This window comes from Sturnira hondurensis, unplaced genomic scaffold (genome assembly GCF_014824575.4).
Source record: "Sturnira hondurensis isolate 20B ecotype Veracruz unplaced genomic scaffold, ASM1482457v3 Scaffold0007865, whole genome shotgun sequence".
NCBI classification, from domain to species: domain Eukaryota; kingdom Metazoa; phylum Chordata; class Mammalia; order Chiroptera; family Phyllostomidae; genus Sturnira; species Sturnira hondurensis.
In genome coordinates, this window is record NW_028080496.1 from 14,480,515 (window position 1) to 14,508,179 (window position 27,665).

The following is a 27,665-nucleotide window of genomic DNA, read 5'->3' on the forward strand; positions in this document are numbered from 1 at the left end:
AATAAAAAAAAAAAAACACTGAATGAACTTAAAATAGTCTAATTAGCCCTGGCTGGTGTGACTCAGTGGATTGGGTGCCAGCCTGCAAACCAAAGGGTCGCTGGTTCGATTCCCAATCAGGGCACATGCCCAGGTTGTGGGCCAGATTGCCAGTAGGGGACGCGCAAGAGGCAGCCACACACTGATGTTTCTCTTCCTCTCTTTATCCTTTCCTTCCCCTTTCTCTAAAAGTAAATAAATAAAATATTTTGAAAAAAAATAATTACTACCTACATCACTTTCCATATAGTGAAAGACTTCAATGTTCTTCATTCACTGAATAAAACATAAAATATAAAACTAGGTAACAGATTATTCTGCATAAGTTCTGAAGTCTCACCTCCATCAGAACAAAAAGTGCCGCAAAGAACAGAAGTGTTGCCCACTCCACTCGGTGCAGAATTATCTCAAAATCGTGGATATCAGCTAAAATCAGCAACCAGATGGCACCCAGAATAGCAATCCACCCTGAAAGACAAATAAATGGACATAGAGTTGTAGTGTGTTTAAAAAAAGATAAAAGACGTGGGAATACCCACAGAGAGTGACCCAATGCGGTGACTGTGAGCAGGTCTCACCAGGTGACATTTTGCAGGGACCTTAAGGGTGAATACAACTCCACAGGTGAGGAAGGAAAGGCCGATTGAGACAAATGCACATAAGGACAGAGCGAGCACCAAGGCCAAGTCAGAGTGGCAGCAACGAAATTGTGGACAGCAGTCCCACCAAACACTTAAATCTGGTCATGACCCCAAGATCCAAACAGTCCCCTGTAGAATGACAACTCGTTGTAGATTACCACACCACAGTCCTTGCGGTAACATAACGTTTCCCGTTACCAGTCTACGTTCAAGGTCAGACGACCTGCAATAGAAGCCGACACAGTCAAGGGCTCTGAGCTGTAAAGAGACAGACCCGTCCTGTGGGCTGCCAAGTGTCCGAGCACTCAGTCTGGAGGCTGCTGCTGGCCCGTCTCGCGGGGCGCCGCCGTCCAGTCACCGGGCTCCCAGTGTGGGCCGCTGTGGGCAAGGGGTGCCGTTTTTCACAGGAAGTGAATGCCACAAGGGTCACTTGCTTCCTTGTGTTGGCTCAACTTGCGCCTTCTGGTTGAAGCCTTTCATTTTGCCGGCCACTTCTGAACCACCACGCTGGTGTCCAAGCCACGTCAAACGCCGCCTTCTATGAGAGCTGTTTCCTCGTCTCTTCAACTGGATGTCATCTCTTCAGCTTCCTCTTCCTCCTCTTCCTCTTCATCTTCCTCCTCCTTTCCCTTCCCCCTCCCCCACTTCTTCCCCCCCTTTCACCTCCTCTCCCTCCTCCTCCTCTTGTCTCATCTTCTTCCTCCTCTTCCTTCCCCCTCATCCACTTCTTCCTCCCCTCTCCTCCTCCACTTCCTCCCCCTCCTCCTCCCTCTCCTTTTTCTCCTCCTCCGCCTCTATTTCCTTTCCCCTCCTAACCTACCTCCATTTTACTTGAACACCTATCCCAGTTCATCTGCACCTCGCTTCTGGAAGCCACACACCAGGCTGTCTAACTCCACGCCCTCGCTGGCGTCTGAAGCTCAGCATCTTACTTAGCTCAACAGCCGTCACCACACTTCCTGTGGGTCCACACAGACCCAGACCCCTCAGATGGGGGACTGATGAGGGCAGGGGTCTCTGGACCAGCCGGCAATAGTGGCTCGTGAATGAACAGCCGGATAAATAAATGAGTAGGTTAATCGAAGTTATTTACTTACTAGAAGTTAGTGGCCCTAGGAAACACAGTAGGGAGCGTGGGGGGGGGGNGGGGGGGGGGGGGGACGTCTATCCAGCCTGCAATGACCTCCTTTCTCTAAGCACTACACTGCCAGCCACTCTAAGTCATGTTGAACCAGGTGGCCCCTGTTCTGCTGGTCACAATTTCTGGTTAGGAAAGGAAGCTAACCCAACCTGGGAACCAAAGGGTCGCCAGTTCTATTCCCAGTCAGGGCACTTTCCTGGGTTGTGGGCGGATCCTCAGTTGGGGGCTCGAGAGAGACAGCTGATTGATGTTTCCCTCACACATCAATGTTTCTCACCCTCTCTTTCTCCCTCCCTTCCCCTCTCTCTAAAAATAAACAAAATAACCGTTTCTCTCCATGTGGCTGAAAATGAGACCCTATAAATCAGGAAACAAATGAGACTGTTATGGTTCTGCCATGAGCAGACAAAAGACCAGAAAAGAACCAGCCAGGCATGGAGAAGCAGGAGGCTATAAAGAGAGCAGAGTGTTTGGGGAGAGGCCGCCCCCCAAAAAAGGGAGTCCTTCACCTCTGAGTCTGCCACCCCAGGGTCCCTCAGCCCGGCAACTGCCACTTAGCGAGATATCATCCCGACAATCCAATTTCGATTGCGGCTGATCAGGTAGCTGAAAATACCTTCATAGAGACTACAGTGAAATTACTGGACAGCGGGACACCAAGGGACACCCGCAATTTCGAAACCATAATCAGGGAAATATAATCACAGAAAAATCTCCAGAGCTGAAATCTAATCAAACACATTGTGAGAGAACCTGGGGGAATATCCTGAATTAATTATCAAAACAAGAAGGCCTGGGAAATTGCTAATCAAGGGGATAAATTTTAAGGCCAAAGTTAACTGTTCAAGCCAGCTCACAAATATTCTCTCTAGTCTCGTAATCAGCAATCTGCAATTTTAGAATCAGGTCAGGAGAGCGCCTTTTTTATAAGTTTCTGTCAAAAGTCAGTAAAACCTGACTTGAATTGAAATGAGGTCGTTTGCGGTCTTCATTATCCCGCCTCACACACAGTCACGTTTCGCTATGGAAACACGAACGTGGGGATCACAGGGAGCTGGCCCTGGGCCTCTCCGGGCGGGTGCCATTGCATCACACACCATTCAGTGTGTGCAGTGAATTGTGTTTGTAGAATACAAACAAAATTTTGAAACATATCTGGCACCAAGGGTTTCAGGGAAAGACTGAGGACCTGTGTGTGACAACTGAGCTACCTGGGTATGTGGCGAGGTGAAGACCCCTAAATATCACCCTGGCTGTGTGGCTCAGTTGGTTGCAGCGTCGTCCCATACACTGAAAGGTTGCAAGTTCAATCCCTGGTCAGGGCATATACAGTAGGTAACCAAGCTCTCTCTCTCTTGCTCTCTCCATCAGTCAACCGATCAATCAGTAAAAGATTTTTAAAGTATTGCTATTTATATAAAGACCACTGCCAAATGCTAACAAAACTCATGCAAACTTCCAAACATCTTTTGGTTTTTCCAATGCAAGCTATTGTTCATAAAAGTGGAACCTCGAATGAAATTAAAAACAAAATAATCTGTGACTACTGCACAGAATGATCTGTTCAGAACCCCTCTGCCCACCAATGCCAGTTTTATTAGATTTGCTTAATTACCACCTAACATTCCTACAGCAACTAAAGGTTTATAATGTTAAACTATGTCTGAAGTGAAGTTAAAAGTAATTAGGCTGCACCCACAATTTGTAGATTTAATCTACCCAATACAAATAAAATCCATAACATTTTTAGGACTCCAGCTTTGCATTCTTTCTTATTACCCCAGGATCCTGTGGATCCGCTCCCAGGTGGGGACAGAGAACACCTGTCACCTGACAGCCAAGGGCAGGACACCTGGCAAATTGGACGTGAGATTCCTTAAGGCAATAAATCATCAGAGGCTGTGATGGCAAAGTAGAAAGCCGGACACGCAGGCAAAAGACCTGTGTCATGTGCTACACAGGAGGCTAGAAAAGGAGCAAAGGGAAACTGAGTCCCACTCTAATGAAGCCAGAGGAGCCAGGGACCCAAGAAGCCGTGATGTGCCATGAACAAGTAAGGCCTGGCTGTGTTATCCATCTAGTGGACAAAGTGGAGGGGTTTTGCTTTCTACAGAAGTTATATCCATCAAATGTTTCAGCAAATCAAGTTGTTATAAAAAGATTTTTAAATAGGAAAGCCCACTTTTGAAAGCAAGCCACGTGCAAAGCTTTGGTTACAGCAAAAACGCCTTGCCACCACCTGAAATTTATCTTCCTCATAAATCTGCCCTTTGTGGAGGGTGGATTTTGGAAGCAGTTGTGTTTTGTGTTAATTAAATAGTGACCTCCCAAGAGCCCTGACTGGTGTAGCTCTGCGGGTTGGAGCGTCGTCCCATAAATCAGAAGGTCGAGGTTTCCTTCTCAGTCAGGGCACATGCTTGGGTTGTGGGTTTGGTTCCTGGTAGGGGTATGTGCAAGAGGCAACCAGTGGATATTTCTCTCCCTCCTTCTTCCTCCCTTTCCCTCTCTCTAAAATCAATAAGCATGTCCTTGGGTGAGGATAAACTTTTTTTAATTAAAAATACTAATAATGACACTCATGGAGATACCTATGAAGTCAATCAGAAAAACCTCAGGAAAATGCAACACGTTCCCTTAACCTGGGAGGCTGCCGGGTACACGAGGTATCACAGCGCCATCTGCTGGCAACCGCGTCTCAGGTGAGGATGGGCGCTGGGCCCTGGACCCTAACAGACAGCTAAGACCATGGCAAGTGATAGTGTCACAGGGAAAAACGAGAGAAGAGAAACCTCCAGGGGCAGGTGGCCCTCAGGACAGGAACAGAGGCATGATCTGAGACGAACGGGGGGGGCTGGTGAAACTCTGGCCCTGCCGCCCTGACTTCCTGTCTGTTCCAGGGGGCAGGGGTTGCTTCTCCAGGAACAGTATAAAGATGTTACCACTGGGGCTGTGGCTCAGTGGGTTGAGCACCGGCCTGAGAACCAGAGGGTCGCCAGTTTGATTCCCAGTCAGAGCCTAGGTTGCAGTCCAGGTCCCCAGCTGGAGGCGTGTGAGAGGCAACCACACATTGATGCTCCTCTCCCTCTCTTTCTCCCTCCCTTCCCCTTTCTCTAAATAAATAAATAGAATATTTCTTTTTCAGATTTTTTTTTTATTTTTAGACAGAGGGCAAGGGAGGGAGAAAGAGAGTGAGAGAAAGACTTTCCCCGTCCCCTGGAAGGCTGGCTACCCTCTACACCCTCCATCTCTGCCCTCGCTGGCCCTGCCACATCACCAGGGTCCGAGAACCAGCCTGAAACCTCCCTTTCTGGCTGTGAGGTCAAGTGCAAAGTGTAGCAAGAAAACCCACCGACAGCGATGAGACTCACCCAGATCAAGATGGACTCCAGGGACGAAGGAGTTAAGGAAGAACATGAGGATGACGATGCTCAACACCGCCAAGCACTTGGCCAGAAGAACCCCGTCCAATATCCTGTGCTGGGAGAGAGAGGGCAAGGGCGTTCTGACATCGGCCACAGGGCCATCGTCCCCTGTGGCCCGAGTCACCGCCAAGTTCTCCGTAGGGTGAGAACAAAAAGGCCTTGAACTTGAAAGCAGAGAAAGAAGAAACATGTTCTGAGGAAAACCACACAGATTTGGAGTTAGAGCATTCAAAATCCTTATGGAAAATAAACAGCAACTTTATAACGCAGTGCGATCCTTCTGACACCTGGCTAAGTGGCTTTTCAATAGGACACTGAGCGTGTCACGCTGGTCCCAGCCCCAGGGTGGGAGGGAGGAGAGGCATCGGCAAGGCCACCAGGGAGACGACATGTGAGACCAAGGGACCTGGCCCTTAGACACACGTTCATCTCCACAGGTCCCGTGTGCTCATCGCCTCCCAGGGCGAATTTTCTTTCCTCTGGGCGTGTCCTTGCTCATAGTGGTGCCAAAGGTCTCCTGTTCCTTCAATAGCATGAGTCCTGCCGAAGTTCCCTATCAGGTCCTTTCATGCAACACTCACGGGGACCCTGGCAGGCATTCAGGTCTCTTCTACTTGATAGGACAACACCCATGGGAGCCTGCCCCAGTTGTGTGGGGACAAGAGAAGGAGCCACAAGGCGCTCTCTGCTCTGTGGCAGCTTTATTAACCCAGGAGGGGCAGACCTGTGGCTGATGGGCCTGGACCACAGAGCGAGACGGGGCCAGGTCCCCCACAGGGGCTGCCCTCCAAGGCCACGCCTGTGTGGGGCTGCGGCAGGGAGTGAGGTCCCTGAGCCACACAGGTGTCGGCGGTGGTCCTGCCGCACCCCACCAGGCCTCTGTGAGAATCGTGCTCCATGGCGTCAACTGACGATCAGGCTGTGTCCTTTCTGAGGTTAGTCCCACAGCACATCCATCTGCCTGTCTCAGGCACACACGGACATCTAGCCATGGGTGTGGGCACAGGGACAAGTATATACATACAGGTGTGCGCACAGACATGGAGATGGATACAGGTGTTCATGTTCTCTCTCAGCTTCTCTGCTCACACAGGTCAAGTTGCTGCATAAACATCACAAGCAGCCCTGGCCAGGTGACTCGGATGGTTGGAGCATCATGCTATGCACCAAAGGTTACGGGTTCAACTCCTGGGCAGGGCCCATACCTAAGCTGCAGGTTCCATCTCCAGTTGGGGCACGTACAGAATTGCTGATTGCTGTTTCTTTCTCTTTTTATCTGTGTGTTCCTCTCTGTGCCTCTGTCTCTCTCTCTGTCTCTTTTACCTTCAAGTGAGGATTTAAAATGAAAACAGCCCTGGCTGGTGTGGCTCAGTGGATTGAGCACCTGCCTGCAAACCAAAGGGTCACTGGTTCAATTCACAGTCAGGGCACATGCCTGGGTTGCCGGCCAGGTCCCCAATAGAGGTTGTGTGAGAGGCAACCACACATGGATGTTTCTCTCTCTCTTCCTCCCTCCCTTCCCATTTCTCTAAAAATAAATAAATAAAGTTTTCTTTAAAATAAAATAACAATATGCACAAATCCAGCTACGTGGCAGAGGCTCTGGCTGCAGCCCCGACCCTTTGCTCAGAGGCGGTGGGGTCACTACCGGGGCCTCCGCCCTCCTCCCCTGGCATCTGCCTCAGCTCATGGTCCAGCCACCACCCTACCCACCCTACCCCACCCCGCACCCCACCTCCAAGAAGGACCAGCTTCGCTGGCCGAGTCTGTCCATGGTGGTGACCCAGGAGGTAAGAGGAAGGCCCCTGGCCAGGCGCGAGGGGAGGCGCGGCGCCTGCCCTGCAGCTACATCACCTGCAGGGAGCGGGCCTGAGCCCAGTGCTCAGGGACAGGACAAGGAGAGGTGTGGGCGGAGCCAAAATGGTCCCGCAGAGCCCGTGCTGGTCTGCTATTTCCGGTGTCTGTCCAGTCGCTCCTCTGGTTGTTATCTTGCCAGGAAGTGAGGGCCCGGATCCTGTTCTCCCTCCCACCTCTCCCTGGTCCTTGGCCACCAGGCACAGAGAGGACCCGGTCTCCTCCCCAACCTACAGGCTCAGCCACGCCAGCTGGCGGGCCGGGCGGGGCCCGGATAAACCTGGAGCCAAGGAAATTGTCACAGCTGCTTCTTCTTCCCTAGCCCTGTCCGTCTGAATGGGGCAGAGCTGGGAGGAGGGACCACAAGCCCCAAACCCCCAAAGAATGCATCACCCAACAGGACCCCAACACCCACATCTCCATCCACCGAGCACAAAACGTTCCCATCATCTTTAATGAGTGGGCGTTTGATCTCTCCCCAGGAAAGAAACTACATGGATTTAAAATGTCATAAAACTACCCATGAGTCCCAGCAGACGCTGAATGGATCTTGGCCAGTGGGGATGGGGCATCATCCGTCCCCGAGTGGCCTGGGAAAGTCCACCGAGGTTGGAAGTGAAGCAAAAATGCCCAAATGAGCTTTGCCTCCGGTGCTCAAAGCCACAGGACGGAACACGCACATGTCCCCTCTCATCCCTAAGGCCTTCCTTGGCCCCGACCTCCTCACTCACATGCTGGGAGCCCCCCACCTTTGAGACTCAGAGAGCCAGGTGCTGGCCAGCCTTCCCCAAAACCTCCTCAGCCAGAGAAAGAGCCACACCACCTCCAAGGGAAGGTAAAGAGTTTACTCTGTGGCTTGGGGGAAAGAATAAACCTGCCACATTAGGAAAATATTTTTCCCATTAACTTCTGGAAATAGCTTATGTCTTGTGTACCATTACAGGAGTAAAAAGAGAGATGATTTTCCATTATAATTCACATGCAGCAAAGAAAGAGCCTGACCCTCTATGCGCAGTGAGTCACCTAATGGAAGAGTCCTTGGCTGGAACAAAGGAAACTCTTACCCTTTGCAAGAGCGTGGATGGACCTGAAAAGTATTGTGCTAAGTGAAATAAGCCNACATGCTGGGAGCCCCCCACCTTTGAGACTCAGAGAGCCAGGTGCTGGCCAGCCTTCCCCAAAACCTCCTCAGCCAGAGAAAGAGCCACACCACCTCCAAGGGAAGGTAAAGAGTTTACTCTGTGGCTTGGGGGAAAGAATAAACCTGCCACGTTAGGAAAATATTTTTCCCATTAACTTCTGGAAATAGCTTATGTCTTGTGTACCATTACAGGAGTAAAAAGAGAGATGATTTTCCATTATAATTCACATGCAGCAAAGAAAGGGCCTGACCCTCTTTGCGCAGTGAGTCACCTAATGGAAGAGTCCTTGGCTGGAACAAAGGAAACTCTTACCCTTCGCAAGAGTGTGGATGGACCTGAAAAGTATTGTGCTAAGTGAAATAAGCCAGTCAGAGAAATACAAATACCACGTGAAATCTAGTGAACAAAATAAACCGATGAATGAAATAGAAACAGAGGCATGGACCCATGGAACAGACGGACAGCTGTTAGAGGGGAGGGGAAGGGGGCTGGATGAAAGAAGGGGAAGGGTTAGCCAAAGAACATTTATGCAACAGTGTGGTGAGGGCCGGGGGAAGGGGCAGCGGGGTATGGAAGGAGGGGAGCAAAGGAGAGAAGGGGTACATCTGCAATAGTGTTAACAATGGAAAATAAAGGAAACAAGAAAGAAATTGCCCTGACAAGTATGGTCCGGTGGATTGAGTGCCAGCCTACAAACCAAAGGGTTGCCAGTTTGATTCCTACTCAGGGCACATGCCTGGGTTGTGGGCCAGGTCCCCAGTAGGGGGGATGGGGGAGGCAACCACACATTGATGTTTCTCTCTCTCTTTCTCCCTCCCTTCCTCTCTGTCTAAAAATAAATAAAATCTTTTTTAAAAAAGAAAAGAAAAGAACCCCATAGTAAATGAATCACACTACCTTTTTTTGCAACTCCTGGATATTGGTCTCCCAATTCTTATCTTCCTGTGAGATTTGTCTGAAATGAAACAAGGACACTCATTATCCTCCTGGCAACACTGAGCAGTGACATCAGCAGGGCGTGGCCAACAGCTCCTGGTGCACTGGATGCCACCCACTGGGACACCTGATGGGGCCATGTCATGAGGCACATGGAAATTGGCCGATGGAGCTGGGTTTATGGACTGCGCAAGATGCTCGCTCTATATTTCCAAGGAAAAACAACATAGGATGTGATGGGACTGCTTGATGGAACGTGTGTGAGTGCAAGCCTCGCGCACATCGGAACCCTGGCCAAAATGTGAACAAAAAGTGAAGGACACTAAGCCGCCCTTGTTTTCCTCTGCTTACTCTCTACTTTTATGAAGTAAAGGAAATGGCACTTTTGCCCTGGCAGGTGTAGCACAGTTGGTTGGAGTATTTTCCTACATGGCAAGAAGTTGCAGGTTTGATTCCAAGTCAGGGCACATGCCTAGGTTGGGTGTTCAATCAGTGCGCATGTGAGAAGCAACCAATCAATGTTTCTCTCTTATATCAATGTTTCTCTCTCTTTTTCCTCTCCCCACTTTCCTCTCTCTAAAATCAATTTAAAAAATATATCCTCATGGGTGAGGATTTAAAAAAATGAACTGAGGCCCTGGCTGGTGTGGCCCAGTAGGTTGAGTGCAAGCCTGCAAATCAAAGGGTCACCAGTTTGATTCCCAGTCAGGGCACATGCCTGAGTTGCAGGCCAGGTCCCCAGTAGGGGGCGCACAAGAGGCAACCATACATTGATGTTTCTCTTTCTCTCTCCTTTCCCATCTCCAAAAATAGATAAATATAATCTTTAAATTTTTTTTAAAAAATGAACTATGTATGGTCAGACATTCTTTGAGCTCCCTGAAAATCAACTACAGGAATTCTATTAGTTTGTTACATTAATTATTTTCAATTCTTGCTATGCAATGAGCGTGACACGTGGCAGTGAGACAGGCATGGCTGAGAGTGTGACTTCATCCCCAGTGTGCGCTTTCCTCACTCTGTCACCCTGGGCAAATCCCTCAGCCTCTCTGAGCCTCAATTTTCTTGGCCTTAACCAGAGCTCTGCAGAGCTGGGAAAGGGTTGTATAAACTAACACACCACGGGAGGCTCAGCACAGCACATGGTGCCCTAAACTTACTCATTAGCACACAGTTCTGTTACTGTTTTGTAGCTGCACACAGTCAGCTTGTAACTCACTAGATTTATATATTGTGTGACACCTGGGCATGAGTAGGGTGGTGGCAGACAAGTGACTGACGCCATCCTGTCATCGAGGACAACCGATGTGCGAACCGAGGGCGGCCCGAGCGGAGCCCCAGCCTGGTACCTGTGGAAGCTGTGCAGCCTCCGGGCCAGCAACTGCTCCAGCGCCTGCACCTTCCTCAAAAGCAGGCCCTGCACGGCCGTCTCCTCACGGCTGGCTGGGCTGATGCGCTGCGCAGTCAGGCGCCACACGTGGATTTCATGCTTCAGCTCTGCAGCAAACAAAAGCCAAGCTGAGTCTCCTGCAGCCCCAGAAGCCAACAGACACCAGGCTTCCCTCACCGTCTTCCAAGAACAAGAAACATACCCCCTGAGGAGGCACCAATAGTGGGCCAAACCAAAGCAGTGGATTCTTCGCATGTGAGCTATCATAATGGAACCAGGAGACGAAGCTCACTTTTAATACTACAATAGACATAGTCCTGGCTAGTGTGGCTCGGTGAATTGAGCACAAGCCTGCAAACCAAAGGGTTGCCAGTTCAATTCCCAGTCAGGACACATGCCTGGGTTATGAGCCAGGCCCCCAGTAGGGGGCATGTGAGAAATAACCACACATTGATGCTTCTCTCCCTTTCTTTCTCCCTCCATTCCCCTCACTCTAAAAATAAACAAATAAAACCTTTAAAAAAATAAAGTCTTCTTTAAAAATCCCAACGGAACCACAAAAGAAATAAAACAAAAATTTCTTAAATCTGTATGGAACCACAAAAGACCCCAAACAGCCAAAGCAATCGTGAGAAGAGCAAAGCAGAAGTATCTCACTCCACAACTTCAAACTATAGAACAAAGCTATAGTAATGAAAACAGTACAATCATGGAAGCAAACAGACACATAGATCAATGGAACAGAAGTGAAAGCCCAGAAATAAACCCACTCATCCACGGGCAACTAATTTTCAGCAAAGCAGCCAGAATATACAACAGAGAAAGAAAAGTCTCTTCTGTAAAAGGTGGTGGGAAAACTGGACTTCCACATGAAAGAAATAGGAAACTAAACTATATCTTACACCACACACAAAAATTAACTCAAAATGAATTGAACTCTTCAGTGTCAAACCTGAAATAGTAAAATGATAGAAGAAAACATGGGCTCTAAGCTTATGCACAAGGTCTCAGACGTGTTATGTGAATTTAACTCCAAAAGCAAGGGAAACAAAGTAAAAATAAATGAATGGAACTACATCAACTAAAAGGCTTCTACACAGCAAAAGAAGCCATCGACAAAACAAAAAGGCAATGCAAATGGGAAAAGATATTTGCAAATGATACTTCCAATCAGGGGTTGATATCTGAAATATATAAAGGACTCATACCACTCAACCACAACAACAAACAAACAGCCCAATTTAAAAATGGGCAAAGGACCTGGACAGACACTTTTCCAAGAAAGACTTACAGAGGGCCAACAGATACATGAAAAGATGCTCAACATCGCTAATCAAGGAAATGAACATCAAAACCACCATGAGAAACCACCTCACACCTGTTAGAATGGCCATCACCAACAAGACAAGTAGTAACAAGTGCTTGTGAGGAGGTGGAAAGGGGGCGCCCCGGGCACATTGTAAATTGCTGCATCCACTATGGAAAAGAGTATATCCTGAAAAAAATTAAGAATAGAGCTACCATGAAACATAGCAATTCCACCTACGGGTACTTAAATGAAAAATAAAAATATATGCACCCCTAGGTTCACTGCAGCATCATTCACAATAAGATGTGGAAACAAGCTAAGTGTCCATTGCAAATGATTGGTAAAAAAGACACAACACACATACACATCACAATGGAACACCACTGAGCCATAAAATAAATGAACTACTGCCATTTGTGACAACATGGATGGGTCTTGAGAGTATGATGCCGTTTGAAATAAGTCAGAGAGGAGAAAAGAAAAACTATACGATTTCACTCGCTTGAGGGACAGAAAACAAAAAGTAGCAAAAAGGAAACCACTTCAGGTGCTGCACGTGCCATTGCATGCAGAGATGTCAAATGACAATGTTGGACACCTTAAAATTATGTAGCATTCACCAGTGTTACCTGAACAAGTTTAATTTTTTAAGAACTAAACAGGCGGAGCTCCTGGATTTAAAGCCCCTGAAAGCACACTGGGGACCAGGAAGCAGACGAGGACCTACTGAGTGCACAGCACCCCAGTGACGGACACTTCCCCAATGTCCCACACATGATGAACCTCCTGCCTTTCTCTGGAAACTTCCCCTGGAAAAAAAATAACATTATGGAGGCATCCTCTGGATCCACAGGGCGAGGCACTTCTACTCACCAACAATCTCACTGGGTTCCTTGTTGTACAACTTTTTCTTCCAGAACAGGAGCCTGAGGAGTGGGAAGGAGAACAAGAGAACAAAGCAGATCCCAACGAACATGTGTGCTGTGAATCCCGCGAAGTCCACACCCTGGAAATGGGAAAGGGGACATTAAGTGATGGTCCTCCCACAGGTACAGCCCCCACGCCACCCTCACTACCAATAAAGTTGCGTCAAAGATTAAGCTTGCCTGTGTATAATAATCTGAAATCTTAGTCTCTTGCTCTTCCCTGCATATCCAGGGGCTTCCCTTGACAAATAGCATTGCAGTGACAGGTGGCGCTATATGGGCTCATCTGCTATAGATGGCAGAAGAGCCTGCAAAGAGCTGGGGTTGGTGGGATATTTCAATGGTCATAAAAGAATTCACCACTTTTCTGGTAGTTCTTTTTTTGATTTTTAAAATGTTTATAGATCTTAGAGAGAGAGGAAAGGAGAGAGAGAAACATCAGCCTGAGAGAGAAAAACTGATCCATGGTCTCCCATATACAACCCAAGCAAGGATCGAACCCCCAACCTTGTGACGTTCAGGACAATGCTCCAACCAACCGAGCCAGCAGCCAGGGTAGTGCTTCAATTATGATGTTACCTTACACTTGGTTTTTCTATAGAAATCATGCTCCAAATATCTGGTTATAAAAAAAGCCCATGATACTTTCAGGGGCCACTGAAAATATTTTAATTTCCTCTAAAATCAGAAAAAAAACAACAAAAAAAGAACTTCTAAGTCCAAAAATGGCGTAAAATATACTCAATGTATTTGCCTTTATACCAAATTATTCATGAAATCTAATTAAAATTTTGGGGAGAAAGGACCCCACCAAGGCAGTGGTGCTTGTACCCTGAGTATTCTGGGTATCTTTGGAACCTAAGAACTATAGATTTTGTCCCCTTAGAAATGATGGAACAATTGAAAAACAAGTGAGGAGTAGGTTAAAGAAAGGAAAGGACTGCCCTGGCCAGGTAGCTCAGTTGGTTGGCACATCATTCCGTGCACCAAAACCTTGTGGGTTCGATCCCAGTCAGAGCACGCATGGGAGGCAACTGATCAACCTATCTCTCTCACATTGATGTCTCTCTTTCTCTCTCTCTCCCTCCGTGTCTCTCTCTGAAATAAATAAACATATCCTTGGGAGATGAGAAAGAAAGGAAGGGAAAGAGGGAAAGAGGGGGGAGAGAGGAAGGAAGGAAAAGAAGGACTCACGGTATCCCAGCATTTAGTAGAAATATTTGGTTGCTACTCAAGTTATAATGGGTAGATTTATCAAGTAAGAACAATGCAGGAAGAAAAAAATCCCACCTGAAAAATTTTTTAAAGATTTATCTATTTTTAGAGAGAGGGGAAGGGAAGGAGAAAGAGAAGGAAAGAAACATCAGTGTGTGGTTGCCTCTCGTACACCCCCTCCTGGGGACCTGACCCACAACCCAGGCATGTGCCCTGACTGGGAATGGAACCAGCTAACCTTTGGTTCACAGGCCGGCACTCAGTCCACTGAGCTACACCAGCCAGGGCCCAACCTGAAAATTTTAAGAAGCAATACAGGGAGACGCAAGTTACAATGAAATGCAAATGCTTTCACTGTGCTTAGTAGGTGCGTGTATCTCTGCCTCCCTGCTGCTTTCACGAGCCTCTACAGTTCCCTAGCCTCCCCTCCTTAATGTTCTCAGGGACAAAAACCACTCACTATTACACCTACATCAACACGGTGCTCACGTGCAGCCCCCTCCTGCAAGGCACCGGCTCTGTTTTAATCCCCTCTCAGCCTTTGTTTCATACCGTTTGGGTTTGGGCACCACTGAGCTGCTTCCTTCTTAATTTTCCAGAATGTCCTCTTTGGTCGTGTATGTGCTCAAATGTTGAGGCAGTAAAACAGCCTAACAGAATCCCCAGAAGCAGATTAGAACATCCACAGCCTCATTTAAATAGATATACATATGCGCCAGCTAGGGAACCCCTGGCCCACCGATATCATTTTCCAGGGAGACCGCATTCAGACCAGCTTTGAGACAAACCAACTGGGTTGCAGCTGTGTGGTTGCCGCCGAAATTGTTTCCTGAGTTCCTCTGAGAAACGTAAAGAAATTCTTATGAACGTAGTGCTCAGCTGAATCTACTGCACGTGTATTGCGGTGCAATCAGAGGACAGAGTCCTGTCTGGAGACCCAGTAAGGAGAGGACTGAGTGCTGCAGGAGTGAGTGTGATATCAGCCGGGAGGGAGCCAGTGCAGGATACCCTTGGACCCGCTGAGTATGTGGGGGAGCGATCCGGGCACGTGGGCCTGCGGGGGCTAAGAGCCTCCGGCAGAGACATGGGTGCATAATCCCAGCACACTGGCCATTGCAGTGTGCGAGCTCCGCTAGAGAATGCTGACCCAGAGGGAAAAGGTGACAAAATCAGAACCCCAAGGCCCAGGGATGTTGGGGAGGGGTGTGGAAGCAGAAAACCCACAAAGGAGACCGACAGAATGTGACCAGAGAGGCAGAGCAGCAAATAGCAGAGAGAGAGACGACACCAAAATATTGGCAGATGAAGCAGAGGAAACCATAGTGGAGGAGTAGCAGAAGAACATCCCAGCATGCACAGCACACAGGCTGTGGTGGGAAAACCGTGGTGAACAACCATCAGCATGCGCAGCACAGAGGGCACCACGGGAAAGCTGTGAGAAAATGTCCCGTCATGCAAAGCACACAGGGTATAATGGGAAAGCCACAGAAACATCCCAGCATGCACAGCGCACCGGGTGTGGTGGGAAAGCCACAAATGTCCCAGCATGCCCAGCGCATGGGGCATGAATGGAAAGGCCAGAAGAACGTCCCTGGGCGCCGCACCTCCTGGGCACTCTGCACAAAGCCTTCCTCTGACTTGAGAAAAGCCTCTCAAAAGCACGGGGGGCACGGCTCCTCTAAAAAGCCTTTTTGCGTGTGCTCAATAGTGGCGTGGCCACTGGGTCACCCTGGAACAGGCACGAAGGAGCAAAGGTAACCAGCAGAAGAGAATTACAGACCCAGTAGGCTATTGCATGGGGGGAGGGGGGCAAGCCCTGCGTTGTTGCCGTGGGATCTGACAGTTCTGCAGACTCTGCCCGGGCTGGCGGGGTGGGTGGCGGGGAGTTCAGGATAGGCCACGTGGTGGGCCCCGGAGGTCTCCCCCGCTACCTGTTCAGTGCTGGAAATTCCGCCACCAGTGACCAGGGCGGACCGAGCAGTGTGTGGAAAGGGTTAGAGTTGCACGAAGTCTCCTGACACCCTCCTGTAACTTCTCTGTGGAACAGAGAAGCCGAGTGGAGCCCACCAGAGTGAACCAGACCTGATCGGAGCAGAGCAGGGCGGACTGGGGAGGGGGCCTGGCCCCAGGCTGCCTCACAGCCCGGCTGTTGACCTTTCGGCTGTTTTGCTCTGAATGAAGTATCGCACTCCAAATTGGAGCCGGTGACCATCCGGTGACAGTATTAATTTTCTTGGTGAATATTTGAAACATTCATTTTAAAATTGATTTTTTTTAGAATCTGTTTTCATTTCAGTGCATTGATGAGCCAAAGAATGACAGTGAGTGTGCCCATCACGTGGTACACACATGTGGTACGCTGTCATCATTGACAATGAGATATTATAAATTAACCTCTGCTGAGGACACGCCACTGGAACTACGAGTTTGTTTGTGCCCCCGACCCAGTAAGTCCTCCTTGATCTCTGACCTGCGATAAAATGAATTAAAACCACTCTGATTCTCCACAGCAGGCCATTCATCGGATACCTTTGGATATGTTTAATCCAAAACTCCGGGAAACTCATTAACCGGAAAACAAGGAATGCTGTCTTCAGTAAATCAAGGCCATGTCCCCAGAGGAAGTCACTTTGTCACAAATGTGTTTGAAGAGGCTAAGCTGAGCCTCAGTGTGGCTTGAGTGGGTGAACTCATCCAGGGCCCTCTGTGTATATTGCACAAAAACCTCACCTTTTTTTCCCTCACCGCCAGATCTAAAGGCTGGGAATGTACTACAGCATGTCAGCATGCCATGGAGGATGTGGGAATAGTCGGGCAGGCTGTTCAGCTTCCTGGGTGACTTAGTAGAAACCCAGGCCCCGGGGCCCATCATGGGTCGCATCCCACTGTTTAGTTCGGAACACCGAGGCCTAGGTCTCTAAGGGCAGGCTTTAAATGATGCCGAACTAGCTCGACTTTGTCCAAGAAAGACATCACACCTGGGATTTTTACATGAACCCTCACGCGATGCCACCAGGGGCGAGTCACCTGTTGGAGCATTTATTAATATATTGTCATAAAAAGATAAAAAAAAGAGAGACAACACAAACTGGCAGTCACATGAGGTTTCACTGCTCATAGTCTCAGCTGAACCACTTGTACACCTGTCTTACTGCAACTTATGTTTCCATTAAAAATGTTAAAGTTTTCCTGGCTGGTGTGGCTCACTGGATTGAGCACAGGGCCTGTGAACCAAAGGGTCGCGGGTTTGATTCCCAGTCAGGGCACATGCCTGGGTTGCAGGTCCCCAGTAGGGGGCACTTGAGAGGCAACCACACATTGATGTTTCTCTCTTTCTCTTTCTTCTTCCCTTCCCCTCTCTCTAAAAATAAATCAATAAAATCTTTTAAAAAATGAATCAGAATGAGAAGGAAACTCAGACCACTTAACTCCACATTGGAAAACCAGCCGGCTAACCTCCTCCTCTCAGGATAACCAGCAGCACCTCCTGAGAAGAGGTGACACGGGATGATTTCCAACAAAGCCACCCACGCTAGGAGGAAGCTAAGCGGGCAGGAAGTTGGGTCTGTAGTCCCTGGAAGCAGCCCTGTCCCACTGGTCCGCACCATCTTCCTCAGCTCCTGGTTGGAAACGATGATGACATTTGGCGGGTCCCCGATGGCGGTGGCGGCTCCTCCAATGTTCGTGAAGACCACCTCTGCAATCAGGACTTGTCTCGGGTCAAGGTTGAGCACCTCACACAATCTGTCACAAACAGAAAACCAAAGCAGGCCTACTGTTCACATTGTAAAAGGTCCATGGGCAATGTAAGTTATTGTTAAAGCACTTGCTTGCACAAGGGAGGCGTGTGCACATGTGTGTGCACACCTATAAAGAAGGGCAGAACTGCGTGTAAACCATGACGAGGCTACAGAGAGAGCTACAGAGGCAGCAGCAGCTCTCAGGATCACATTTCTCCAAAAGTAAGCCCATCACCCCTCTGGGCCTCAGTGTGAAAATGTATACTGCCCCCTACAGGCCTGGAGGAGACACAGTCCCCTGTGGCAGGCCCCAGCAGAAGGCAGGTTCTGGGGCAGGGGAATGAGCACAGGCCACCAGACCCCTCTGGGTCCGGGGTGGGGCCAGGGCAGAAAGCCCAGTGGCTCATGCCAATTCTGCCCACCTAGCTCCTCACCCAGGTGGTTTCCCAAGGAAACCACAGCGTGTTAAAATGTAGCCAAAACATCTTAAGTTATACACTGAATCTCTGAAACATGGTGGGCCCACAAAATGGCCTTTCTCAGGTGCCGAGGCCCTATTGTGCCTGCCCTGTCATAATGGCCTGAGACTGGGACGTCTTCCTCAGAGAAGGGGCTCGCTCTCTATAACGGTGGGTTACCACCTCAGCTGCACCCAAGACTTGTCTCGGAACCTCAGAAAGCCCAGTGGTCCTCTGGCCCAGTCCACAACAGGTCTCTCCCTGAGGGTGGGCCTGCAGGGCAGCCCCGTACACCTCCCCACGCAGTCCGGGAGCACGCAGCTGAGATATAGAACCAGCGGCTCCAAAGAACGTTGGGGAAACCTGTCACGTCATGCTCCACACCTGTGCACCCAAATCACCCAGTTCCACACGGAAGCAGGGTCTCAAGGCTCAGAGCGCAGCCAGCGCTATCAGAGGGGGCTGGGCCCCTGGAGCCAGCAGAAGCTTGGCATGGAGTGGTGTCTTGTAGGGGGAGGGGGGACAAGGGGGAGGGCTCAACTGTGCATCTGACCCCAACGGGCAGCAGCTCTCACCTGGAGGCGCTCCCAGGATGTGCTTCCAGAAGGAAACAATTAGCATGTGCTCATCAGCGACACCGGCTTCCCATCTACCATTTGCTGTTTCACAGGACTGGGTCCAGGCAAGGGCAGAGGAATGGGACTAAGCTTATAAAGTCATAAAAACGTAGTGATGTAAACAGTCAACCTGAGCACACTGACTGGTGCTTGAATCTTGAAGGATGCACTTTTAGACAAGTCACTGGAACTGCTACTCTCATATAGAGTGACAAGCCCATTCCGAGAGCAGGGAGCATAAGACAAACCCTGGCAAGGCGGAGATGCCTCGGGTGTCCCAGCTGCACAGGGACACCATGGACACAGTGGCCCCTGGAGCCTGCCTGGCCAACGTCAGAGAGCGGGGTGGGGTACCATGGCTGTCAGACCAGTGTCACAGCTGAGTAGGGGTGTGGCCTGGGGACAGGGTGGTGTCTGCTGTTAGGAGCATGCGTTCACATTTACAGTTCCCTGAAACGTGCTCACCCCATCCCTCGTTTGCTCCCTGAAAGGCCTGGGCTCTGGGGGTGCCAGACCCCTACCCAGCAAGGTGAGGGCTACATAGCTCCTCCCAGACCTCTGCCTTCCAGCAGGCGGGACAATGCAGCCAAGCCTGCAGGACCTTGGGCAAGAGACTGGACGCTACACACCGTGTCCAGGAGGGGGCGCTGTCTGCACTCTGCTCCTCCCCGCCCTCACTCCTTCTCCCCCTGCCCCACAGCCCACTCTCTCCCCTTCCCAGCATCACCACTCTCCAAACGCCAAAGGCATCCTGGCCCAGAATCAGGCCCGAGCTCCAGCAGTATTCCCAGGTGGTGACTTTGAACTTGCCTCATGCCTCACGTCCAGGAAAGTTCCTTGTCTGGCAGAAGCCGCACAACCCTAGTGTGTGTAAATGCCTTTCATGGTACAACCCAGACCAGGCCTATGAAGTGACTCATCCAAAGCCCCTCACTACCTAGCTTGTCCCCCGTGCCCCAGGAGTACCCGTTTCCCCTCTTCCTACCCAGGACCAGCCCAGGTGGGTGGGGCTGTCCCGCTGCCCCATCATGCCTGTGTCTGGTGCCACAGGCACCAGACACAAGGACGAGCGCGCCTGACCCCAAGCAGTGTGTCCCCACAGGGGAGCGAGGCCCATGTATTCCGACTCTTGAGGGTGAGTCCACCTGCCCTGTACCCTCGAGGGCCGCTCCGCCTACCTTATGGTCACGGGAGTGAAGAGGAGCATGGTGGTAACGTTGTCCAGGAAGGCAGACAGGATGGCGGCAATGAGGCAGAGCATGAAGATCATGGGCCACACTCGTCCCCGGGACAGTCGGTAGGCCTGGGGCGCACAGCACGTGCATGAAGGACAGACAGGACAGTCATTAGGGTTTCTGAGAACCAGGGGCTCAAGGACATACTGCGAGGAGGGCCAAAACTTAGACCCACAGATGTGCAAATCTGCCTAGGCTGTGACCTTGGGGCCCACCTGACTCTGGGGGGACCCAGAGCTACTGTTAGTACCAAGGCATTGGGGGGAAGAGGCCAGATATCTCTACAGAAGGTGCAAGATGGTGAAAGAAGCGGTCAAGAATCATACCACATGCCCTGGCTGCTGTGGCTCAATGGGTTGGGTGTCATCCTGCAAACTGAAAGGCTCCTGGTTCGATTCCCAGTCTGGCCACAGGCCAGAGAGGGTCGAGGGCTTAGTCCCTAGTTGGGGCACGTGCAAGAGGCAACCAATCGATGTTTCTCTCTCACATCAGTATTTCTCTCCCTCTCTTCCTCCCTCCCTTGCCCTCTCTCTAAAAAATAAATAATTTTTTTTTTGCCCTGGCTGGTGTAGCTCAGTGGATTGAGCACAGGCCTGCGAACCAAAGGACCGCAGTTCGATTCCCAGTCAGGGCACATGTCTGGGTTGCAGGCCAGTTCCTGGCAGGAGACACACGATACATTGTGTGTCCCCAGCAGAGGCAACCATACATTGATATTTCCCTCCCTCTCTCCTTCCCTTCCCCTCTAAAGATACATAAATAAAATCTTTAAAATAATAATAATTTAAAAAATAAATAATAAATAATTTTTTTAAAATCACAGCACAGTTCTGTCATTCGGAATTTGCAAAGGGCTTGGTTGGGTACATTTTATAAAGACATTTTCAGTTCTAAAGACTACAACCAAGCATTAGCTTTTGTTTCAGCAGGGCAGGGGAGACTTCCTCCCCCAGGAACAGGACCCGTACAGATTCTAGGGGCCTGAACTTCCGGCTAGATTCCCTGAGGTTCCAGTTATAAGTGGGAATGTTTAGATATTCAAATGTTCAGAAAGTGGTCACTGAAATTATTTCCCCCCAAAACAAAGGAACCAGAAGCCGATGACTTGAAATGGTTAGATGCTTGGAAATGCAAAACAGAATTTGATGGGGAGCTCTCAACCTGTGCCTTTAAATAATTTACACAAACATCCAACTCAAGAGCTGTTCATCTCCACACGTCCTTCAACTGTTCAGGGAGAAACTGCAAGGTTGCTGGGCGCCACCTAACCCAGCACAGAGGCCACACTCAGCCTGGCAGAAGTGCGTGATTTCTAAAGCAGGGTGGAATTTTAAAATATCTGCTTCGGTTCTGGCTGGTATGGCTCAGCAGACTAAGCACCAGCCTATGAACTGAAAGGTAGCCGGTTCGATTCCCAGTCAGGGCACATGCGTGGGTTGCAGGCCAGGTTCCCCAGTTGTGAGAGGCAACTGATATCTCTCACACATTGATGTTTCTCTCCCTCTCTTTCTCCCTCCCTTCCCCTCTCTCTAAAAGTAAACAAAGGAGATCTTTTGAAAATATTAAATGAAAATATTTGCTTTAAATAGTAGTTTCCCTCGCTAAATCATGTAGCAATAGAAAAATAAACAAATGGATTAATTCCTCTAGAACTATAAAATGCCACATCAACCCTACCTTTACAGCACAGTAATCGAAAAATCCCGTTTCGGAAAACACGGCCACTAAGATCATCTGTGGGAAGGAGAGAGAAAGGAGACAGGGAGGATGCTTCCGCGCCAACCTGCAGCGTCAGCCTGGCAGTCACACGCCTGAGCTCCAGCCTCGGTGCGGACGCATGCGCATGCGATCTTCCAAGCTCCGCTCTGTGCTGGGCGAGCTCCACTCCCAGGCCCCTGCAAGGAGCCCCTTGCTGGAGGGCGTGCCGCTCACCTGTCCAGGGTGTGTGCCCAAGCTGCGTTATCCTTCCCTCTAAGCTTCCCAGCAAACCTCACATGTTATCTTCTCTGTTCTACAGCCTAGGAACGTGGGGAGCAGAGACGGGGCGGGGCGGGGGGTGACTTACAGTCACCAAACCAGCAGCTGGGAAGAAAGTGGGCCAAAAGGTGGCCTTCTGCACCTCCATGTCCACACCTGACAATTAAACGTTCTAAGATTTTTTAACTGAGTTAAATTTTGTTTGCTGAAATAATTAAAGAGATTTTTGTCTCCAGTTTTACCAAGACATGCAAGTAAGAGCCGCGGCACTGACAGCTATTCTCTGCATGAATCTCTATTCAGTGGCGCTTCTTTCTATGGGTGCCACTGAGCTGGTGAGGATCACCATCCTAGATAACGACAGGAAGTCATTAGTCAAAAGTACTGTCCTGTTTCTCCTAAACCGAATCAACTGGACATTTCGACTGAACTTTCTGGAAGATTCTCTATTCTACTTCCTCAGTCGGCAGTGCCTTAACCTTCATTCTAACCTGATTTATCCTAAATCCTGATTCAAAACTAACTCTAAACCTAACCCTAACCCAAGACCTAATTGTAAATTCAACATTAACCTTAACCTTTACCCTAACACCAAATCTAATCCATCTAGGCCTTACCCTAACCCTAAGCCTAACCAAGACCCTAAATACAAACCTTGACCTCAAAGCTAATTCTGCCCCTAACCCTAACCCTACCTTAATCATAAACTCAATCCTAACCAACTCTAACCCTAAATCTAATCCTAAAGCTAATCTTAACACTGAACCTAATTTTAACCCTAGCCCTGCCTGGTATGGCTCAGTTGGTTGGAGCATCATCCAGTAACCGAAAGGTCGCAGGTTAGATTCCTAGTCAGAGCACATGCAAGGGTTGTAAGTTCAGTCCCCGGTCAGGGAACATACAGGAAGCAAGCAATCAATATCTCTTTCTCCTTCCCTCCCTCCCTGCTTCCCTTCTCTCTAAAACCAATAAGCATGCCCTCAAGTGAGGATTTAAAAATCCCATTTAGCCCTGGCTGGTGTAGCTCAGTGGACTAAGCGAGGGCTGAGAACCAAAGGGTGGCCAGTTTGATTCCCAGTCCGGGCACATGCCTGGGTTTCGGGCCAGGTCCCCAGTAGGGATATGTGAGAGGCAACCACACATTAATGTTTCTCTCCTCTTTCTCCCTCCCTTCCCTTCTCTCTAAAACTAAATAATAAAATCTTCTTTACAAATCCCATTCATTCTAGTAAATCGGTTTATGACCCCTGTTCACGTCCCACACAAGCCCACCTGTGCACCTCAAAGTTCCTTTCCTACTGGCCGACTTGGAGACATTTTATGGAGCTCACCACACGGTGTCTGCTAAACCAGCAAACACACAAACAATTACTTAGGGAGATTTCTTCCTATCGCCAAAAAATTACAAGCACTTTTCCAATCGCCAGAACTTACATGATTTATTCATTTGGGATATTCCATTTTTATATTTTAAGGGGAGGAATTCAAAGAATTTGCCAAATTTGCTAAATGGCAACATTATTCCACAATCAGACTAATCAGGACACCGAACGTTCAGTGCCTCCTCAGAAGAAATTAGCTAGACCTGTACGAACACTCTTCAGTCCAGCCCATCTGCCCAGCAGCTTGGTGCCTTTAATATAACGACGAAGGGTTAGCAGCAACAGCAGGAAAAGCAAAGGCCCGGGGTTGCAGCCACACGAAGCCGCTGCGCCCGCTGGGAGGGCTGTAATTACCATGCCGAAGAGCAGCGCCAGGGTCTCAAAATCAATCCACTCCACCACGCGGACCAGACTGGGCCTCTGTGATCAAAGCAGAAATTCTCTGGTCAGTCCCAGCAACACGCTCTTGGCAATAATGTGTAAAAATGGGCTGCCGGATACAAAGGACCCACACCTGGGCCAGTCGGACATCACACCGCTGGCCTGCCTCTCTCAGGTCGGATTATGGCACAGCAGAAAAACACTCGTGGCCCAAAGCATCCCAATGTCAAGCCTGTGCTTTTAGTAAGAAGAAAAGCAAAGCCCTTTTCTTTAATTTATTGATTTGAGAGAGAGAGATTGATTTGTTGTTCCACTTATGGATACATTCGTTGGTTGATTCTTTTTTTTAAAATATATTTTATTGATTATACCATTACAGTTGTTCTATTCCCCCCTTCATTCCCCTCCACCCGCACACTCCCTCCCCCACCATTCTCCCCCCCTTAGTTTATAACCACGTCTCAAGTTCTTTAGATTCTATATTTCCCCCACTATTCTCGCCCTCCCCCCTATCTATTTTCTACCTACCATCTATGCTATTTTCTGTGCCTTCTCCCCCCTCCCACCCCCCTGTTTCTAACCCTCCATGTGTTCTTCATTTCTATGGTTCCACTCCTGATCTAGCTGTCCTCTTGGTTTGCTTTTGTTTTAGGTGTGACTGTTGATAACTGTGAGTTTGCTGTCCTTTCACTGTTCATATTTTTCATCTTCTTTTTCTTAGATAAGTCCCTTTAGCATTTCATATAATAAGGGCTTGGTGATGATGAACTCCTTGAACTTGACCTTATCTGAGAAGCACTTTATCTGTCCTTCCATTCTAAATGAAAGTTTTGCTGGATAAAGCAATCTTGGCTGTAGGTCTTTGGATTTCATGACTTGGAATACTTCTTTCCAGCCCCTTCTTGCCTGTAAGGTCTCTTTTGAGAAATCCGCTGACAGTCTGATGGGTACTCCTTTGTAGGTGACTGTCCCCTTATCCCTTGCTGCTTCTAGGATTCTCTCCTTCATTTTGGTCTTGGCTAATGTAATTATGATGTGCCTTGGTGTGTTCCTTCTTGGGTCCAACTTCTTTGGCACTCTCTGAGCTTCCTGGATTTCCTGGAAGTCTATTTCCTTTGCCAGACTGGGGAAGTTCTCCTTTATTATTTGTTCAAATAAGTTTTCCACTCGTGGCTGTTTCTTTCCCCCTTCTGGTACCCCTATAATCCGGATGTTGGAACGTTTAAAGATGTCCTGGAGGTTCCTAAGCCTCTCCTCATTTTTTTGAATTCTCATTTCTTCATTCCTTTCTGGTGGGATGTTTTGTTCTTCCTTCTGGTCCATTCCATTGATTTGAGTCCCAGTTTCCTTTCCATCACTATTGGTTTCCTGTGCATCTCCCTTCATTTCAATTAGTTTAGCCTTCATATGTTCCTCTAATTTGTGACTTTGTTCCTCTAATTTGTGACTATAATCTACCAGTTCTGTGAGCATCCTGATAAATAGTGTCTTGAATTGTGCTTCTGAGAGGCTGGCAATTTCTTGGTCGCTTAGAGTTATCGGCTCTGAGACTTTGAGTTCTTCTTGGGCCATCTTTTGGGCTGTCCGTGCCTGTTAGTAGCAGGAGCAGGATCGGAGCCCTAGGTTTTCACCAGAGCAGGGCACTCAGTTGCTGGGTTGTGACGCTGTATGTGGGGGCGGGGTCCAAGAGGGACTCTGGCGTCCTGTCCGCCTCCTGCCGCCAGGGCCCTCACCGGTGCTGCAGTCGCCCATCACCGGGCCCACGCGTTTCGTCCCACTGCACGCGAGTATGCCACCGCCGTCAGCCCTCGCCCCCTTGGGCCTGCGTGGTCTGTCTCACTGTGCGCAAATATGCGCCCGCAGTCTGCCCCGCACCCCAACTGGTTCCCATCTGCCTGCAGACCTGTCCTGCCCGACCCTGCTTGCTGCTGGCTCCGCCCCTCTTACCGTCCCCGTTGAACGGTTAGATGTAGTCGGACTTCTATATAATTCCATTTTCTGTCCTTTGGTTGTGTCTTTGTTTCTCCAAACCTTTGTTGTATTCAAACTTGGTTGTGGGAGAAGGCACCATGTTTCCACCTATGCCTCCATCTTGGCGGAAGTCTCCGTTGGTTGATTCTTGTATGTGCCCTGACTGGGGATCAAACTTGCAACCTTGGCGTATCAGGATGATGCTCTAACCAATGGAGCTACCCAGCCAGGGCCAGAGGGGTAAACTTCTTAAGCCCCACCCCTGGCAACTCTGTGAGGAACTGTAGCCTCCACTACGGAGTCAGCCCTTGAGGCTAGTGGATTCCATGGAGCCCTTCCTACGGGTGGTGGCATGAGGCCAAGACACTGATGAGTGAAAGATACGCTCGACCTACCCTCTGTTTCTGCCCATCTTGTGTCCTCCTCCAACGACCCTGGAGCACGGGGAAGGCCAAGGTCACAGTGAAGTAAGAGCACCGAGTGTGACATGAGGCCACTTCCAGAGCCTGGCCGTCCGGAAAGGACCCCAGGAGGGCTTGGAGGGCTGCCCCTAGCATGTGCCTCCTGTGTGCTACATTAATGATCTTTAAAACAAAAGAATCGCCCTGGCCGGGTGGTTCAGTGGGTTGCAGTGTCGCCCTGTGCAAGAAAAGGTTGCAGGTTCGATCCCAAGTCAGGGTGCATGTGGGAGGCAACTGATCCATGTTTCTTTCTCTCATCAATGTTTCTCTCTCTGTCTCCCTTCCTCTCTGTCTAAAATCAACAAACATGTCCTCAGGTACAAATTTTAAAAAATAATAAAAACTACTACTACCCTCCTCCTTGACAATTAATAAACCTAACAGTGGTTTATGTATGAGTTTTGGGACTCTGGGACCTTTTACCTTGAATACCAACTATACTCCAGAAAAAGGGGAGATGCATAATAACTACTTGTCCCATAGCGGTTTTTAAACCAGTTATTATTCTTTGGTTTACTCAACGGCCTTTAGTAGCAGTTTTCAGAGCAAGCCTTTGGAGTCGACACAGTTGTTTACAGATCCAGTTCTGTGCGGACCCGGCTGCTGGTTGCCAGCGTTCCCACTCCAACAGCCGCAGCCCCGCCCCCAGCGGGCACTCAGTGCCCCCCTTCCCCTGCCTTCGCATCCCTACGTGCACTCCGGAGTCCCTGCCACAGGGGCCAAGCTCAGACCCCAGCAGGGCGCCATCACCCCGACATGCATCTCCAGGGGCCAGCTGACATCCGCAGGACAGATCCCAGCCCACCTCTCAGGGCCCATGGCAGCACACACAGCAGGTCTGACTCACCGCAGTACATGACCTGGTGCAAATGCGTGACCATGTGACCTTTCCTCAGCTAAGACGGAGATGATGCTGCTGCAGTGTGTGTGTGCATCTTAAAGTCAAATGACAAATACTCATCGATCCCATAAACTCTGCTACTTCTGGGAGGGACATGTGGAAATAGTGCATGAAAAAGTGAAAAACAGCCCCAACTGGTGTGGCTCAGTGGATTGAGCATGGGCCTGCAAACCAAAGGGTCACCAGTTCCATTCCCAGTCAAGGCACATGCCTGGGTTTCAGGCCAGGTCTCCAGTAGGGGGCGCACAAGAGGCAACCACACATTGACATTTCCCTCTTTGTCTCTTTCCCTTTCCCTCTCTCTAAAAATAAATAAATACAATCTTTAAAAAAAGTGTTCCTGAACTGTCTTTGATCTCACATTCTGTCCAAGGCTGAGGCCCCAACAAGAAATGTCACTACTTACGTCACTGGTCACGGCCAGGACCGCCAAGGCAGCCAGGGATCCCAGCATGGCTGCCAGAGTCCTGTGAACGATCTGGAAAGAAACATAAAAAATTACTGTATTCCTATGCCCAGGGGATTTA

General features: G+C 49.3%; 1 protein-coding gene across 1 annotated transcript in view; it reads right to left on the reverse strand.

Moving 5' to 3' along the window:
- OCA2 (OCA2 melanosomal transmembrane protein) overlaps positions 1-27,665 on the reverse strand; it is a 158,036-nt gene that overhangs the window by 77,547 nt on the left and 52,824 nt on the right. The window contains exons 10-19 of the mRNA XM_037053812.1: positions 27,545-27,616; positions 23,779-23,844; positions 21,743-21,799; positions 20,009-20,133; positions 17,621-17,759; positions 12,748-12,880; positions 10,525-10,672; positions 9,137-9,194; positions 5,190-5,298; positions 380-507 (exon numbers count right to left, since the gene is read on the reverse strand). Coding sequence (XP_036909707.1) covers positions 380-507; positions 5,190-5,298; positions 9,137-9,194; positions 10,525-10,672; positions 12,748-12,880; positions 17,621-17,759; positions 20,009-20,133; positions 21,743-21,799; positions 23,779-23,844; positions 27,545-27,616 — 1,035 coding nt within the window. The remainder of the gene's footprint in view (positions 1-379; positions 508-5,189; positions 5,299-9,136; positions 9,195-10,524; positions 10,673-12,747; positions 12,881-17,620; positions 17,760-20,008; positions 20,134-21,742; positions 21,800-23,778; positions 23,845-27,544; positions 27,617-27,665) is intronic.